Here is an 18,443-nt window from a genome sequence, read left to right as displayed (position 1 = left end):
CTCTGAGGGGGGCGGCGGAGCCGCTGACAGTGACGTGCTGTAACCGGGACCGGTCACGTGCTGCGGCCCCGCGAGCCGCCGGCTGGAGGTGACGGTTGGCGGGCTGGGCGCCATTTTGTTTGCCAGCCGCGGTCCCGCTTCCAATGGCCATTGAGGCTGTGCGCAGCGAGTGACCATGGCGCCGCGTTACATCACCTACCAGGCGCTGTACTCGCTCTGTCTGATGACCTTTAAAGGTAAGGGCAGCCCAAAGTCACAGGCTCCCAAAGCCCAACCTCCAGCAACTGCACCTGTCCACTCCTCTCAGCTCAACAACAACAACAACCTGTATTTATATAGCGCCTTTGAGGTAGGAAAACAGCCCAAGGCGTTTCACAGGAGCATTATAAGACCAAAGATTTGACAGCCAGCCACATAAGGAGAAATTAGGGCAGGTGACCAAAAAGCTTGATCCAAGAGGTCGGTTTTAAGGAGCGTCTTTAAAGGAGGAGAGAGAGGCGGAGAGGTTTAGGGAGGCAATTCTAGAGCTCAGAGCCCAGGCAGCTGAAGGTCACGGCCGCCAACGGTGGAGCGATTAAAATCGGGGGATGCTCGAGAGGGCAGAATCCCAGAATGGTCATGTCACAGGAGGAGGCCATTCGGCCCGTCCAGCCTGTCCCGGCTGTCTGCAAGAGCACTTCAGTTAGTCCCATTCCCCCGCCCTTTGGAAATCCACGCACACCACGTCAACCGCATTGCCCTCATCGACCCTCTCTGTTACCCGATCAAAAAAACTCCCATCAAGTTGGTTAAACATGATTTGCCTTTACCAAATCCGTGCTGGCTTTCCTTAGTTAATCCACACTTGTCCAAGTGACTGTTAACTTTGTCCCTGATTATTGTTTCTATAAGCTTCCCCACTACCGAGGTTAAACTGACTGGTCTGTAGTTGCTGGGTTTATCTTTCCACCCTTTTTTGAACAAGGGTGGAACATTTGCAATTCTCCAGTCCTCTGGCACCACCCCTGTTTCCAAGGAGGATTGGAATATTACGGCCAGTACCTCCACGATTTCTTCCTTCACTCCCCTCAACATCCCAGGACGCACCCCATCCGCTCCTGGTGACTTACCTACTTTAAGCACAGCCAGCCTTTCTAGTACCTCCTCTTTATCAATTTTTATATCCCATCCAGTTTCTCCTCTAACTCCTCCTTCACTATGTCTATGGCAGCATCCTCTTGGTGAAGACAGACGTACAGTACTCATTTAGTACCTCAGCCATGCCCTCTGTCTCCATGCGTAGGTCTCCTTTTTGGTCCCTAATCGGCCCTACCCCTCCTCTTACTACAGTACCTGTTTACTATTTATATGCCTATAGAGGACTTTTGGATTACCTTTTATATTAGCTGCCATTCTATTCTCATACCCTCTCTTTGCCCCATTTATTTTCTTTTTCACTTCTCCTCTGAACTTTCTATATTCAGCCTGATTCTCAGATGTATTCTCGACCTGACATCTGCCATACGCGCTCTTTTTCTGCTTCATCTTACTCTCTACCTCTTTCGTCATGCGGGGAGCTCTGACTTTAGTTGCCCTGCCTTTCCCCCTAGTGGGAATGTACCTCGACTGTACCCGAACGATTTCCTCTTTAAATGCAGACCATTGTTCCAGTACAGTTTTGCCTGCCAACCTTTGATTCCAGTTTACCCGGGCCAGATCCGTTCTCATCCCACTGAATTTGGCCTTGCTCCAATTAATTATTTTTACTCTAGCTTTATCCCTGTCCTTTTCCATAGCTAATCTAAACCTTATGATACTATGATCACTGTTCCCTAAATGTTCACCTACTGACACTTGCTCCACTTGACCTGCCTCATTAACCAGATCCAGCAATACCTCCTTCCTTGTTGGGCTGTAAATGTACTGATCAAGAAAGTTCTCCTGAACACACTTCAGAAATTCTTCCCCCTCGCTGCCCTTTCAGAGGAGCACAGATATGCGGGGGGTTGTGGGGTTGGAGGAGGTTACAGAGATAGGGAGGGGCGAGGCAATGGAGGGATTTGAAAACAAGGATGAGAATTTTGAAATCGAGGCATTGCTTAACTGGGAGCCAATGTAGGTCAGCAAGCGCAGGGGTGATGGGCGAACGGGACTTGGTGCTGATTAGGACACGGGCAGCCGAGTTTTGGATGACCTCAAGTTTACGGAGGGTGGAATGTGAGAGGCCAGCCAGGAGTACGTTGGAATAGTCAAGTCTGGAGGTAACAAAGACATGGACGTGTGTTTCAGCAGCGGATGAGCTGAGGCAAGGGCAGAGACCGGCGATGTACGGAGGTGGAAATAGGCGGTCTTAGTTATGCCGCGGATGTGTGGTCGGAAGCTCATTTCAGGGTCAAATACGACACCAAAGTTGCGAACTGTCTGGCTCAGCCTCAGACTGAAAACAATGGCTTCAGTCTTCCCAATATTTAATTGGAGAAAATTTCTGCTCACCTCTACTGGATGTCGGACAAGCAGTCTGACAATTTAGAGACCGTGAAGGGGTCGAGAGAAGTGGTAGTGAGGTCGAGCCGGGTGTCGTCAGCGTACATGTGGAAACTGGCGCTGTGTTTTCGGATGATGTCACCAAACGGCAGCATGTAGATGAGAAATAGGAAGGGGGCAAAGATAGCTCCTTGGGGGACACCAGAGGTAACGATGCAGGAACAGGAAGAGAAGCTGTTGCAGGTGACTCTTCGGCTGCGATTAGATAGATAAGAATGGAACCAGGAAGGTTGGTTGCCTCCATTTTGTTGGGGACCATCCTCACAATCCCAATTGAAAATCCCTATGCTTTGCTCCTTATTGTGCCCTGCTTAGGGGTTTGAGGCAACTGCTGCTGTTATAACAGTGCTTGTTGTCAGTTTTTGATGGACGTTCATTTCATTTACAAAAAGAGTCTCCCCCCCACCACAAAAGCAATAATGCGGTTTCCATTTTTTTACGGGGGTAGGGTGGTATTCTCACCGGGGTGGACATGCCGTCTGGTGCTGAGCCCCACCGCACAACAAGATCCCCGGTTCGCTAATTTCTGCAGGATCGGTAGCTTGAATTGGCCGCGGTGCCCGCTGCCGACCTCCCGACCGGAGTTTGGGATCGGAAAATCAGCAAGGGTCCTTGCTCCTGGTCACTGTGCAGTGATTCCCTCTGGAGAACGGATAGCTGCCGACATTGAGCAGCTGTAGGATCAGCTTTGGCTGTTTCCCTCCTCGCCTGTGTGTGATGCCAGAGAGTTGCATTCAATTCAATGCATCTCTATAGCATCTTTCTCAACCTCAGCACGTCCCAGCCAATGAAGTGTCATCACTGTTGTAATGTAGGAAACGTGGCCAGCTGCACTCTGTAGGAAACTGCAAGCTCTCATAAACTGCAATGTGATAATGACCAAATAATCTTTTTTTAGTGATGTTGGTTGAGGGATAAATATTGACCAGCACGCCGGTGAGAACTCTCCTGCTCTGCTTTCAATAGTGCCCTGGGATCTTTTATGTTCACCTAAGAGAACAGTGCTCCCTCAGTCCCTCCCTACAGTGTCAGCCTGGAGTGGGACTTGAACCCACAACCTGCTGACTCAGAAGAGAGGGTGCTATCCACTGAGCCACAGCTGACACAATGCAATGTTGATCACAGCCCCAACACCTAAGATCAGCCGATCGCCATGTCACGGAAGACCTCTCCTGGTCACTCAATACCTCCTCTCTGGTGAAGAAGGCCCAGCAGCGCCTATATTTCCTGAGGAGGCTGAAGGGATGTAACCTGTCACCCCTGATCCTCTCTAACTTTTACCGCTGCACAATAGAGAGCATCCTGACGAACTGTATCACAGTATGGTACGGCAGCTGTAGCTACTATGACCGGAAAGCCCTGCAGCGGGTAGTCAAAACTGCCCAACGCATTACCGGCACCCGGCTACCGACCATAGAGCACATATACCAGAAACGCTGTTTACGGAGGTCACGGACCATCATCAAAGACCCTACCCACCCCAGCCACAGTCTGTTCGCCCTCCTGCCATCTGGGAGACGCTACAGATGCATTCGCACCCGAACGACCAGATTTAGGAACAGCTTCTTTCCCAGGGCTGTCATCCTACTGAACTCTACAAATAAACTCTAAAGCCTGCACATCTGTCAATGCACTTTATTATGTTTATGTTAATGTATTACAAGCCAAATGAATGTTGTATGTTTAAATGTCTCCAAATGTACACTCTCGGGAGCCGCAAGCCTCCGTTTCGTTGTACTGCACTTGTGCACTAACAATGACAATAAAGTTGATTCTGATTATTATTATGATTTTAGGAACCAGTCCTCATTGTGGCCATTTTTGGAATGAGATTAGCAATTTAGTCTCTCACTCTGCCAGCGCATTTCACACTTCATCAAGAGCCATCTTTACTTGTCCTATTACCATCTCGTCTCGTCTTGACTATCTCTTAATGTCTCTTCACCTCTCACACCTTCCCTTTTGTTCTTTCACCCCCTCCCCCATTTCCCAGCCCCCTAACTGGCCTTTTAATCTGTTTCATTTCCTGCTTTTTTCTCAGCTCTGACTGTAGTGTCCGTGTGTAGATAAAGGCACTGAAGACAGGAGTTGGTTCATAGGTATTTACTAAGCAAGTCTGGGGGGGGGGGTTTCTAAAGGATATACACAATACACAGGCTTATATAGCCCAAGTGGCAATTACCGGCATTACGCACACCTGGGGCTCTTAAAGGCACATACACCACAATTCCTCCCCTTCTAGCTAACTAGTACATCATATTTTAAGTAATTATTAATTACATGTTATATGCAAAATAATATACATTGCTGTATTAATTAATTATAAGTTAGTCTCTCAGGAGGCTTCCTGACTCGGTCCGGATAACGCCTCGGGGATGTAGTAGTTTCTGGTGGTGTAGTAGGTTCTTCTGGCAAGGCTGATTCGGCTTGAAGGCCAGTGTCGCGTTCATCGGGTTCCAGTATCACCGGATCGGAGGTAGATATGGGTATCTCTACCTCATCGTTAGATGTATAGCGTGGTGGTATAGGTTGTCCCTTTCCGGATGACTTGATGATTTGGTCAGCATGGCGCCTTATTATGCTTTCTCCGATGTCCACGGTATACATCAGTGGTCCTAGTCGTGTGCAGATAGTTCCAGGCTGCCATTTCTCAGTACGATAGTCCCGGGCCAAAACTGGTTGGCCTATCTGGAAGGCCCTAGTTGGCCTTTCATTCATGCCCTGAAACTGCCGGTTCTCCACGTCCCTTCGGATGTTGGGCTTGACCAAATCCAGCCGGCATCTTAGGTTTCTATTGTAGAACATCATGGCGGGAGTTTGGTTTGTAACCATATGTGTTGCATTCCTATATGCAAATAAGAAGTTACCCACCTTGTGCTGAAGTTTTATGTCTTCATTACCCATGGCCTTTATGGCCTTCTTGAAGGTCTGGACAAACCTTTCAGCCAATCCATTGGTGGCGGGATGGTATGGGGCGGACGTGTAGTGCTTTACCCCATTGTTCTTTAAGAACTTTCTGAATTCTTCGGACACAAATTGCGGTCCATTATCAGAACATATCTGTTCCGGCAGCCCATTCCTGGCAAATATGGTCCTTAATACTGTGATGGTTTTTTCCGTGGTGGTGGAGGACATCTTTATTACCTCCGGCCACTTGGAATGTGCATCAACTGCGATTAAGAACATTGAGTCCATAAATGGACCAGCAAAGTCGATGTGCACCCTTTGCCAGGGAGATGAGGGCCACTCCCATGGATGTAGAGGGGCCTGTGGCGGAGCATTTTGGACCTTCTGGCATCCTAGGCAGCTCTTGGTCATGCCTTCGATGTCTCCATCGATACCTGGCCACCATACAAACGCCCTAGCTAGGTTCTTCATTTTCACTCCACCCAGATGCCCCTCGTGAAGCTCCTTTAGCACTTTATCCTGGAGTTTGGGTGGAATCACCACTCTGGATCCACACATCAAGGTTCCTCGGCACACTGACAGCTGTTCTCTTCTTTGCGAGAATGCTGGCAACAGTGGTTCGCCATGTGCTGGCCATCCCTTCATTGTTAAATCGTAGACCCGTGAGAGAGTAGGGTCATTTCTTGTCTCCCTTTCAATGGCAGAATTTGTCACCGGTAGACATTCCACTATGGTAGAGTGGAATATCTCTACTGGGTCTACTGTAGGTGCCTCTTCTATCGTTGGCAACGGCAGGCGCGATAAACCGTCAGCATTCCCATGCTGTTTTGACCCTTTGTATTCAATGTTGTATTGGTGTGCCCCTAGAAAAAGGGACCACCTCTGTAGTCTTTGTGCCGTCATAATGGGGACACCTTTCTTAGGGTTGAATATGGAGATGAGGGGTTGATGGTCAGTCAGCAAGGTAAACTTTTGTCCGTGTAGGTAATGGTTGAATTTCTTCACTCCCCATACCAGGCTGAGTGCTTCCCTGTCTATCTGGGAATAGTTACGCTCAGCTGAGTTCAATGAGCGTGACGCAAAAGCTATCGGCCGTTCCGAGCCATCAGGGAATCTATGGGACAATACCGCTCCTATGCCGTAAGGGGATGCATCGCACGCCAGTCTGATTGGTAGTGATGGGTTGTAATGAGCCAAAACTTTCTCGGATGTGATTAAGTCTTTACATTTATGGAAGGCACGTTTACAGTCTTCGTTCCATTTCCAAATCACTCCTGTGTGTAGAAGATCATTAAGAGGGTGTAGAATAGTTGATAAGTTCGGTAAAAATTTATGATAGTAATTTATTAATCCCAGGAATGACCTCAATTGTGAAACATTTTCAGGTGCTGGGGCTTTTATAACTGCTTCAATTTTTTCAGGTGACTTATGCAACCCTTCCTTATTAATTATGTGGCCACAATATGATATCTGATTTTGGAAAAATTCGCACTTGGGGCGATTTGCTCGTAGGCCCCGTTCTTTCAGCCTAGTGAGCACCTGCTCCAAATTGGCAAGGTGCTCGTTGTCGTTTTCTCCTGTTATAAGGATGTCGTCTAGGTAGCACTGAGTCCCCGGAATCCCTTGCAGGACTTGCTCCATAGCTCTTTGCCAGATAGCTGGAGCTGATGCTACTCCAAAAACCAGTCGATTGTACTGGTACAGGCCTTTGTGTGTGTTTATTGTGAGATACTTTTTAGAGGTCTCCTCAACCTCCATCTGTAGATATGCCTGTGCCAAGTCAATTTTTGTGAAACGTTTTCCTCCGGATAGTGAGGCGAAAATATCTTCTATCCTCGGAAGAGGATACTGTACCGTGTGAAGGACCGGGTTTACAGTCACCTTAAAGTCCCCACAGATGCGAATTTTTCTCTGTTCCTCAGAGTTATTTTTCAATGCTTTTTTCATGACTGGAACGATGGGTGTTGCCCATTCGCTCCAATCTATTTTGGATAATACGCCTGCCTTTTCCAAATTCTCCAGCTCTGCCTCGACTGCCGGACGTATTGCGTATGGCACCGGTCTTGCCTTAAAAATTTTTGGAATTGCTGCATCTTCCACTTTTATTGAGGCGGTGATGCCTTTCAAGGTTCCTAGTTTCTCTTGAAACACTTCTTTGGCGTTGGCCAAGATGTCTTTTAATCGTTCAGGTATGATGTCATCATTGTTTTTTTCCTTACTGGTCACCGTCAGTGCCTGAATGGAGTGCCAGTCTAAACGTATCTTCCTTATCCATTCACGTCCCAACAACGGTGGACCACCATCTTGTAGAGGGTATAAATACAACTTTTGTATTTCTTTGCCGTTGTATACCACAGGCACCTTTATTTTTCCTTTGGGGTATACTTTCTGCCCCGTATATGTTTTTAAGATAATGGATGTGTCTTTTAGAGGTATATGCGAAAATAGCCTCTCGTAATCTCGTCGATTTATTACGGTTAGAGCTGATCCTGTATCTAGCTCCATTTTAACTGGGGACCCTGCTATTATGAGGGTAACCCAAATGGTCTGGTAATCTTCATTGGCAATTACATTATGTAATTTGAGAGAGCTTAGTCTCTTGTTCCCGGAGTCGCTATCGCTCTTCTGGTCTTTGGAGCTACTGTCCGTCATCATTTGTACCTTTGTGCTTTTCCTTATTGATTCTTTTCCCGTTAGTGGATTTTTTATTTTCAGATCGGCATACACGTGGAATGTGTCCCATCTTTCCGCATCGCCTGCATGCTTTTTCTTTGAACCAGCAATCCCTCTGGTCATGGTTGGATCTGCCGCAGCGATAACACCTCTCGAAACCCCGTGTCATTTCATGGGTGCCGAAGTCCTGTGGCCTTTGCTGTATCTTTGCCGCTCCTATTGCACTGAAAGCCTTGTCCAGTGTTAAATCTTTTCCAGAAGATATCTTTTTCTGTGTTTCTACACTTAGGGGATCGCAGATGAATTTGTCTTGCAGAGAATCTGCCAGTCCTGCCTCGAATTGGCAGTGTAGGGTATCAACAATCTCCTCAAAATTCTTGTCCATCGGTTCGGCTGGAGTGATTAAGTTGCGTAACAGCTTGTATGTTTCTGCGCCCATTAGATCCAGAAGCACTGAAGCTTTTTTTTCATCTTCTATTCCATTTGCGGTGCAAAACACCTCCACTCTTTCTACATATGTGGTCCAATCCTCTATCTTGTTATCAAAAACATCAATATTGCCAAAGTTAGGCTCTGTTTCGTTATCAAAAGCATCAATATTGCCAGACTTAGGCATTTCAAAAAAAAGATATGGCACTTCCCACGCTTTTTTTCTTCTTCTGTAGCAACGATATGGCGCTTCCCGCGCTTTCCCGCCGCTGCTACCGATAACAACGCTGTTTTACTGTGGTTTCCGTTTATTCACTGTTGGAGACTCGTTCCCGACGGAGGTCTAAACGCTGACCTGCTTGCCGTGCCGGCCGTCTCCCGAGTGCACCCTCCCAGTCCGTTATTGCTTGCCTCCGATTTCGCTGCCTGTCTCAGCTGTAGAGCCCGCCGCTGGAGCCCCAGCCTGACGCCCAGGAAGGATTAGCGCAGTACCTGCCACCAGCTTGGCCAGCTGGTGAAACCACAGTTTCTATTACTTCCTTGAGTCTTCTGGACGCTGGAGGAATCGATGTCCTTGAGGTGCTGCCGAATTGCAGGTAAGTCCGTTTCCACTTCGTCGCCACTGTAGTGTCCGTGTGTAGATAAAGACACTGAAGACAGGAGTTGGTTCATAGGTATTTACTAAGCAAGTCTGGGGGGGGGGGGGTTCTAAAGGATATACACAATACACAGGCTTATATAGCCCAAGTGGCAATTACCGGCATTACGCACACCTGGGGCTCTTAAAGGCACATACACCACAATTGCTCTTAAAGGCACATACACCACACTGACGAAGGGTTTCGACCTGAAACGTTGGCTCTGTTTCTCTCTGCACGGATGTTGCCTGGCCTGCTGAGTTTTTCCAGCGTTTTCTGTTGTTATTTAGCAATTTAGTGTTGGGTTAAATCAACATATGGGCAATTGATGGCGTGGAATCGGACTCAGGCCCACAAGGGGATTGTGTGAGACTGGCCATTTGGGAGTCTGATAGCTGGTGGACCATTGAGATTACCATTCTATTTGTTTGGGCTGAACATGAACCCAGATGTTAGGATAGTAGTAGTGCAATCCTAGCAATGTTGGTGCTAAAATGGTCAATAAGGAGGATTAAACTACTATACAGTCGCATCTAGAACACTGTCCCGTTTTGGTCCCCTTACATGAAGGGTGAAGTATACAGAGGGCCATGAGAAAGCTTCAGCGGAGGGCAATGGTTGGGTGATTGGGCAGATGCATGGCAGATGCAGTATAATGTGGATAAATGCGAGGTTATCCACTTTGGTGGCAAAAACAGGAAGATAGACTATTATCTGAACAGCAATAGATTGGGAGAAGGAGAAGTGCAACGAGTCCTGGGTGTCCTTGTGCACCAGTCGCTGAAGGTAAGCATGCAGGCGCAGCAGGCAGTTAAGAAGGCAAATGGTATGTTGGCCTTCGTAGCGAGAGGATTCGAGTACAGGAACAAGGATGTCTTGCTGCAGTTGTACAGGGCCTTGGTGAGACCACACCTTGAGTATTGTGTGCAGTTTTGGTCGCCTTATCTGAGCAAGGATGTTCTTGCCATGGAAGGAGTTCAGCGAAGATTCACCAGGCTGATACCTGGGATGGCAGGAATGACGTATGAGGAGAGATTGGGTCGAGTGGGCTTATACTCCCTGGAGTTTAGAAGAATGAGAGGGGATCTCATTGAAACTTATAAAATTCTAACAGGACTGGACAGACTAGATGCAGGAAGGATGTTCCCGATGGCCGGGGAGTCCAGAACCAGGAGTCACAGTCTAAGGATAAGGGGTAGGCCATTTAGGACAGAGATGAGGAGGAATTTCTTCACCCAGAGAGTGGTGAACCTGTGGAATTCTCTACCACAGAAGGCAGTAGAGGCCAATTCATTAAATATATTCAAGAAGGAGTTGGATATATTTCTTCAGGCTAAAGGGATCAAGGGATATGGGGAGAAAGCAGGGACCGGGTACTGAATTTGGATGATCAGCCATGATCTCATTGAATGGCGGAGCAGGCTCGAGGGGCCGAATGGCCTACTCCTGCTCCTATCTTCTATGTTTCTATGATATCTAGTTTAAAGGCCCTCAAGTTACCATGATCGGCTTGGCGAGCTGGAGCTCTTTACTCTAGAAAGGTGTAGATTTCAAGGAGATTTGATTGAGGTTTTTAAAATAATGAAAGTAATTAGATTCGGTCCATGTAGATAGGCTATTTGAGGTAGGTTAGGAAGGACCAGGGGGCATGAGTGTAAATTACATAAGCATAGAACCCGATTAGATATCAGGAAGTACTTGTTTTCACAGAGAGTCAGCAACCGCTGGAACAACTTGCACATGCAATGTGCGGATTTGCGGCAAGCATTCAAACAGGAACATTGTGGCCAAAATAACTATGTATAGAAGGTATTGGGGGATATGTCTCCGAGTCACCCTGGGCTCCTGGAATTTCTTTGATCAGAGGTAGGAAAGTGTCCCAGATTTTTCCTAAAATGGCCGAAGATTTATTCTTTGGTTTTTAGCCTCTCCCAGAAGATTGCTGGGTGGGATGAAGGGGAGGGGGGGCAGATGGGGAAGTCACGTTGATACAGGGCAGGTTCGATACACTAACTGGTAACTTTCTGTTCTTCGTTTTCGTATGTTCATCACCACTAAATAGACAAGAAGTGGATGTGTTGTTGGGTGGAAGAAAGACTGGGAGAATTGTGGCAAAGAAGTAAGGTGTGAAATAGGAGAATGCCCACTGGAACTTCTCTAAAACTAGCCGCGTCTCTAGCCAAGCTGTTCCAGTACAGCTATAACACTGGCATCTACCCGGTATATCCTCTCCACAAAAAGCAGGACAAATCCAATCTGGCCAATTACCAACCCATCTCAACCATCAGCAAAGTGATGGAAGGTGTCGTCGACAGTGCTATCAAGCAGCACTTACTCACCAATAACCTGCTCACTGATGCCCAGTTTGGGTTCTGCCAGAACCACTCGGCTCCTGACCTCATTACAGCCTTGGTCCAAACATGGACAAAGGAGCTGAATTCCAGAGGTGAGGTGAGAGTGACTGCCCTTGACATCAAGGCAGCATTTGACCGAGTGTGGCATCAAGGAGCCCTAGTAAAACTGAAGTTAATGGGAATTGGGGGGTGGGGGGAGGCGGGTACTCTCCACTGGCTAGAGTCATACCCAGCATAAAGGAAGATGGTTGTGGTGGTTGGAGGTCAATCATCACAGCTCCAGGACATCGCTGCAGGAGTTCCTCAGGGCAGTGTCTTAGGCCGAACCATCTTCAGCTGCTTCATCAATGACCATCCCTCCATCATAAGGTCAGAAGTGAGGCTGTTCGCTGATGACTGTACAGTGTTCAGTGCCATTCACAACTCCTCAGATAATGAAGCAGTCTATGCCTGCATGCAACAAGACCAGGACGACACTCAGGCTTGGGCTGATAAGTGGCAGGTAACATTCGCACCACACAAGTGCCAGGCAATGACCATCTCCAACAAGCGAGAGTCTAACCACCTCCCATTGGCATTCAACGGCATTACCATCGCCGAATCCCTCACCATCAATATCCTGGGGGTCACCATTGACCAGAAACTTAACTGGACCAGCCACATAAATATTGTGGCAGCAAGAGCAGGCCAGAGGCTAGGTATTCTGCGGCGAGTGTCTCGCCTCCTGACTCCCCAAAGCCTTTCCACCATCTACAAGGCACAAGTAAGGAGTGGTAAGGAGTGTGATGGAATACTCTCCACTTGCCTGGATGAGTGCAGCTCCAACAACACTCAAGGTGCTCGACACCATCCAGGACAAAGCAGCCCCCTTGATTGGCACCCCATCCACCACCTTAAACATTCACTCCCTCCACCACCGGCGTACCGTGGCTGCAGTGTGTACCATCTACAAGATGCACTGCAGCAACTCGCCAAGGCTTCTTCGGCAGCATCTCCCAAACCCGCAACCTAGAAGGACAAGGGCAGCAGGCGCATGGGAACATCACCACCTCCAAGTTCCCCTCCAAGTCACACACCATCCTGACTTGGAAATATATCACCGTTCCTTCATTGTCGCTGGGTCAAAATCCTGGAACTCCCTCCCTAACAGCACTGTGGGAGCACCTTCACCACACGGACTGCAGCGGTTCAAGAAGGCGGCTCACCACCACCTTCTCGAGGGCAATTAGGGATGGGTAATAAACGCCAGCCTTGCCAGCGACACCCAGATCCCAGGAACGAATAAAAAAAAAACAACATGGAATGACTTTTAGTGGCTGGGAGAATTGAATGTACGAATGAATTTGTCCATCCTCTCAGCTGAGGATTGATGTAAGGTACTAGTTACCTTGAAAGGTGTGGGGAAAATAGAGTGAGTGAAGGAAGTTCTTAAAAATAAATAGATTTTAGAAGACAACTAACATTTATTTTTTGCTATTTTAGTTGCAATGTCTGATCTTACAATAACAAGCAATAGCAGCAACGCTCATCAAACGATCGAACTTAAATGTATTTCTTCAGAGGCCGTCACAAGCCTTGAGTGGATGAAAGACAATATCAGTGCAAAGACTATTTATAGACTGTCCAAAGACAATGTTAGTCTATTTATCCCCGATGCTGTGTTTGAGGATTGTGGACTTTTTATCTGCATTGCAAGAAAAAATGGCCGCGTTGAGCGAGCAGAATTCCAACTGATCGTTGACGGTGAGCTTCAATATCTTCTTATTAAGTGCCTGATAATGACTGGTGGCAACTCCAGCGGTTTGTCCTCCCGATCATATGTCAAGTAGCTCAAGGCCTCGAGCTGCCTGTCATTCAATGTTTCATCATCTCAGCTGTCGCATCACTTCAGGCACAATAGGGAACTGGATGCGGTAGTAAGAAACATAGAAACATAGAAGATAGGAGCAGGAGTAGGCCATTCGGCCCCTCGAGCCTGCTCCACCATTCAATGCGATCATGGCTGATCATCCAAATTCAGTACCCTGTCCCTGCTTTCTCCCCATATCCCTTGATCCCTTTAGCCTTAAGAAATATATCTAACTCCTTCTTGAATATATTTAATGAATTGACCTCAACTGCCTTCTGTGGTAGAGAATTCCACAGGTTCACCACTCTCTGGGTGAAGAAATTCCTCCTCATCTCTGTCCTAAATGGCTTACCCCTTATCCTTAGACTGTGACCCCTGGTTCTGGACTCCCCAGCCATCGGGAACATCCTTCCTGCATCTACTCTGTCCAGTCCTGACAGAATTTTATAAGTTTCAATGAGATCCCCTCTCATTCTTCTAAACTCCGAGTATAAGCCCAATCGACCCAATCTCTCTTCATACGTCATTCCTGCCATCCCAGGTATCAGCCTGGTGAATCTTCGCTGCACTCCCTCCATGGCAAGAACATCCTTCCTCAGATAAGGCGACCAAAACTGCACACAATACTCAAGGTGCGGTCTCACTAAGGCCCTGTACAACTGCAGCAAGACATCCTTGTTCCTGTACTCGAACCCTCTCACTACGAAGGCCAACATACCATTTGCCTTCTTAACCGCCTGCTGCACCTGCATGCTTACCTTCAGCGACTGGTGCACAAGGGCACCCAGGTCTCGTTGCACTTCCCCTTCTCCCAATCTATTGCCATTCAGATAATAATCTGCCTTCCTGTTTTTGCCACCAAAGTGGATAACCTCGCATTTATCCACATTATACTGCATCTGCCATGCTTCTGCCCAATCACCCAACCTGTCCAAATCATACTGGAGTTTCCCGGCATCCTCCACACAGCACACACGCCCACCCAGCTTTGTTAGGCACGCATGTTTTACCTCTGGGCCTTGAGTTCAAATCCAGGCCAGACAACTACAAAAACATACAGTTCTATGTAGTTAGCACTGTTGCCTCACAGCGCCAGAGACCCGGGTTCGAATCCGGCCTCGGGTGACTGTCTGTGTGGAGTTTGCACATTCTCCCCGTGTTTGCGTGGGTTTCCTCCGGGTGCTCCGGTTTCCTCCCACAGTCCAAAGATGTGCGGGTTAGGTTGATTGGCTATGATAAATTGACCCTTAGTGTTAGGGGGATTAAATACGTGGCATTACGGGGATAGGGTGGGATATGTGTTGGTGTAGGGGTTACGGGGATCGGGTGGGATATGTGTCGGTGCAGGCTCGATGGGCCGAAATGGCCTCTATCTGCACTGTGGGGTTTCTGTGATTCTGTGATAGCAACAGTGACTGCACTCCAAAAGCAATTCATCGGCTGTGGCGTGCTTTTTTCCTGTGGATGTGATAAGGTGCTGTATAAATGCAAGTTCATTCAAGTTTGCTTGGTCCTCTCATACAGAAAGATAGCTCCGAGTACGTCACATGCAGGAAAAAAAACGCAAATGGTTAGGGGGGGAGGGGGCCAAAGTCACAGCCGAGAAGAAGGGTTTTGAGGAGGGAGAGAGGTGGAAAATCAGAGGAATCTAGATGGAGCGTTCCAAAGGGCAGAGGTGTAGTGCCTGAAAGAGTGGCCGCCAGTGGTGGAGTGGAAGGGGCAGGTCCAATGGAGTAACTCAGTGTCGGATAGTGCATACGAGGACCTGTAGCTGGAGGAGATCATTGCGATAGGGGGCATGGCCATCAAGGAATTAAAAAAAGGAACTGGCATCTATATAGAACCTTTCACGTCGCCAGGACGTCCAAAAGCATTTTACAGCCAATGAAGTACTTTTGAAGTGCAGTCACTGCTGTAATTTAGGCACGGAAGTGTCTGTCTGAATTATGTGCTCTCACCTCTGAAGATGGGGGCTTCGTTCACTGAGCCAAGGCCGACCAGTGAGGACAGGGATCTTGAAATCAATTGGCTGGGGCACGAGGAACCAGCGGAACTTCGAGTGTGTGGGCGACAGTGTTCTGAATGAGCTGTAACTTGTGAACGGTGGAGGCTAGGTGGTCAGTGCCAAGAGGGTTATAGGCACGGACGATGCTGCAGAGATGAGGGAAGTCTGTTTAATGGAAGAGATGCGGAGAAGGAAGCTAACATTGGGATTGAGCGGTGTGCCAAGGTTGGGACTACTTGGCTTTGCCAGAGGTGGCAGTCAAGAATATTGCTAGAGTCCAAGGCAGTGGTGCTGATTTTCTGGAGGGACAATCTGGCTCAATGTCACAGGCAGCTGAAGAATGCAGAAACAGCCTTTGGATGAATAAAAAAAGGCAGAGAGGTAAAGATAGGTGTTTTGGGCCTAAATGTGGAGTTGACCCCATTCTTTCGGCTGATATCAAGTGGTAGGATATAAAAACTGAAGTGGAAAGTGTTACGATTTGGGCTTATTCTCAATACATTTTTCTGGTTTTTCACTACAAAGGACAACAATAATCCTCGAGTTTCCAGCAGGAGAGTAAATAGCTATTTTTGTTTTTAACTTTTAATTTCTGATAAGCAAGATGAGAGGTGTTGTTGTTGAAGAATGGAACACTTCCCATTTCAGACAACCAGTGCCAGCTCCAAACTCTTGCAGGTCAGGTACAGTGGGAATAAATGTTCTGAGCCTTGCACCACTGCATTTCCTGTGATTTTTCCCAATCATTTTCGCTGTAGCAAAGCTGGAGGCTTCGTAGCAAGAGGGTTCGAGTACAGGAACAAGGATGTCTTGCTGCAGTTGTACAGGGCCTTGGTGAGACCACACCTCGAGTATTGTGTGCAGTTTTGGTCGTCTTATCTGAGGAAGGATGTTCTTGCCATGGAGGGAGTGCAGTGAAGATTCACCAGACTGATACCTGGGATGGCAGGAATGACGTATGAGGAGAGATTGGGTCGATTGGGCTTGTACTCGCTGGAGTTTAGAAGAATGAGAGGGGATCTCATTGAAACTTATAAAATTCTAACAGGACTGGACAGACTAGATGCAGGAAGGATGTTCCCGATGGCGGGGAAGTCCAGAACCAGGGGTCACAGTCTAAGGATAAGGGGTAAGCCATTTAGGACTGAGATCAGGAGGAATTTCTTCACCCAGAGAGTGGTGAACCTGTGGAATTCTCTACCACAGAAGGCAGTAGAGGCCAATTCATTAAATATATTCAAGAAGGAGTTGGATATATTTCTTAAGGCTAAAGGGATCAAGGGATATGGGGAGAAAACAGGGACAGGGTACTGAATTTGGATGATCAGCCATGATCTCATTGAATGGCGGAGCAGGCTCGAGGGGCCGAATGGCCTACTCCTGCTCCTATCTTCTATGTTTCTATGGATGTTAGGAATAACTGTGCTTTGCTGGTGTAAAGCATTGCTGTGTGTGGAGTGGGATTAAAAATTAATACTACTCTCACTGGCCCCAGTTTTTTTTTAAAATTGAAGAAAAATGACATTTATTTTCAGCTGGCCCCGGGGCTGTCGGCCATTATGCTGGGGTAGGTGTTTGAAGCCTGTCAAGGCGATGTTTGCACCCTTCTGATGCAGGAGGCTCCTCAACACAAGCCGGGATTCTGCTGGAAGCCTGTTGAAATTATTTTAATGAGCCTGACCCTTGGAAATTGGCCGGCTCGGGGGACCTAGGTATGCGGCAGGCGGAATCTCCTGACCTGCCGACTTTGCACTGCCGGTTCACTCAGTTGGAAGATTGGCCTCCTGATGTGCTGTTGTGTAAAGCCATTCTGAACCGTCTCCCACCACACCCGTAATTCTACCCCCTGAACTCACCCGCAAACTGTGGTTGTCTACTTAAAGTGGCACTGTAGCCTACGACCAGCCCTTTGCCAGTGAGGCCTTGAGGTATTTGTACCTGAAGGCACTGGCTCACGCTGGATACGTGGGCATGGACAGCTTTCTGATAGCTCACGCATGTAACCATCCTTCATTGAGGGCCGGAGACAGAGTGTGTCGGTCAGCTATTCAACTATGATGGGCATCGCAGCCAATCCTGGTTACATTTTTAACAAAGGCCCACTTGCAATTTCCAGCGGCGAGCGCTGAATATCTATTAGGAGTAGAATCCCTGATTTTTTTCCCCTCTCCGTAGCTGGGCAGCACTGAGGCCAACAGTATCACCCCAAATGCTGCTGTGGCCGAGACCAGCTCACTCAGCGATCAAATCTGCAACCTCTGCCCAATATGATTTGGTACCACACCACCGGTTGCATTTAACCACAAAACCGTTGGCTAAAATAATGTTTCACTTCTTCTTGGGGCAGGCACACCCTTCAGTAAAAATGTAATGACTTTTTTTCTAACTTACTTTTTCAAAAATAAAGTTTTAACTCGATCAGCTTCCTCTTTTTCTTCTGGCTTCTACTCTCCATTTTGGAGGTGGGAGCAAAGTTTAAAAAAAAAGGTTTTCATTCTCTGAAAACACAGAAGGGCTCCGCAGCTCAGTAGTGCCTGAATGAGCAAAGCAAACTTGTAGGATAGAGTATAATGTAATAGGTTAACCGCTAGGCATAAGGAAAGAGCATCATGGGTTGGTTGGCATAGCGGGCTGCAGTAAAGGAGGAAGTGTACATTGGGCGTGATTCAGCAGAAGGTCCAGAACATCTGCTAAAGTCAATACTACTATCTGTATACAGTATATTCTGAGTTTATTCTATGTGATACACATGGATAACACATGGTTTAGATTAGGTTGTTGGGATTCTGAAAGCAAAAGCAAGACATGCTGTCTCCAAACTAGGGCATAATTCTTTACACGAATCCTTTGATGAAATCTGCCTTTCTTCTTAATAAATTGCCATAAACTGACACTTCACAAGTAGGATACCCATCGGGGTCTGATGCATTTCCATTCCTGGTTATATCTTCTACTTGTGAGGTGTCAGTTTAAGGCAATTTAAGAAGATCTAGTGATAAGAGATGGCGTCCCCTACATTCCAGTGACAATGTAAAGCAACATTACCACCTACTGGCATATGACAC

At 47.5% G+C, this 18,443-nt stretch overlaps 1 protein-coding gene across 5 annotated transcripts in view; it reads left to right on the top strand.

The window, feature by feature from the left end:
• The first annotated feature begins 11 nt into the window (after nucleotides 1-11).
• LOC147096524 (uncharacterized) overlaps nucleotides 12-18,443 on the top strand; it is a 103,982-nt gene continuing 85,550 nt past the window's right edge. For 2 of the 5 annotated variants that reach the window (XM_085975325.1, XM_085975323.1), the window contains exons 1-2: nucleotides 36-236; nucleotides 13,007-13,267. In XM_085975325.1, the coding sequence (XP_085831451.1) occupies nucleotides 176-236; nucleotides 13,007-13,267 (322 nt within the window). In that variant the 5' untranslated portion in view covers nucleotides 36-175. Of the gene's footprint in view, nucleotides 237-13,006; nucleotides 13,268-18,443 lie in introns of all 5 variants that reach the window. The other 3 variants (XM_085975327.1, XM_085975324.1, XM_085975326.1) reach the window with 3 other exon arrangements.

The sequence above is a fragment of the Somniosus microcephalus genome, unplaced genomic scaffold (genome assembly GCF_052327205.1).
Source record: "Somniosus microcephalus isolate GS21.2 unplaced genomic scaffold, FLI_Smic_1.0 unresolved_chr1, whole genome shotgun sequence".
Classification (NCBI taxonomy): Eukaryota; Metazoa; Chordata; class Chondrichthyes; order Squaliformes; family Somniosidae; genus Somniosus; species Somniosus microcephalus.
This window is presented reverse-complemented; position numbering and strand designations above follow the sequence as displayed.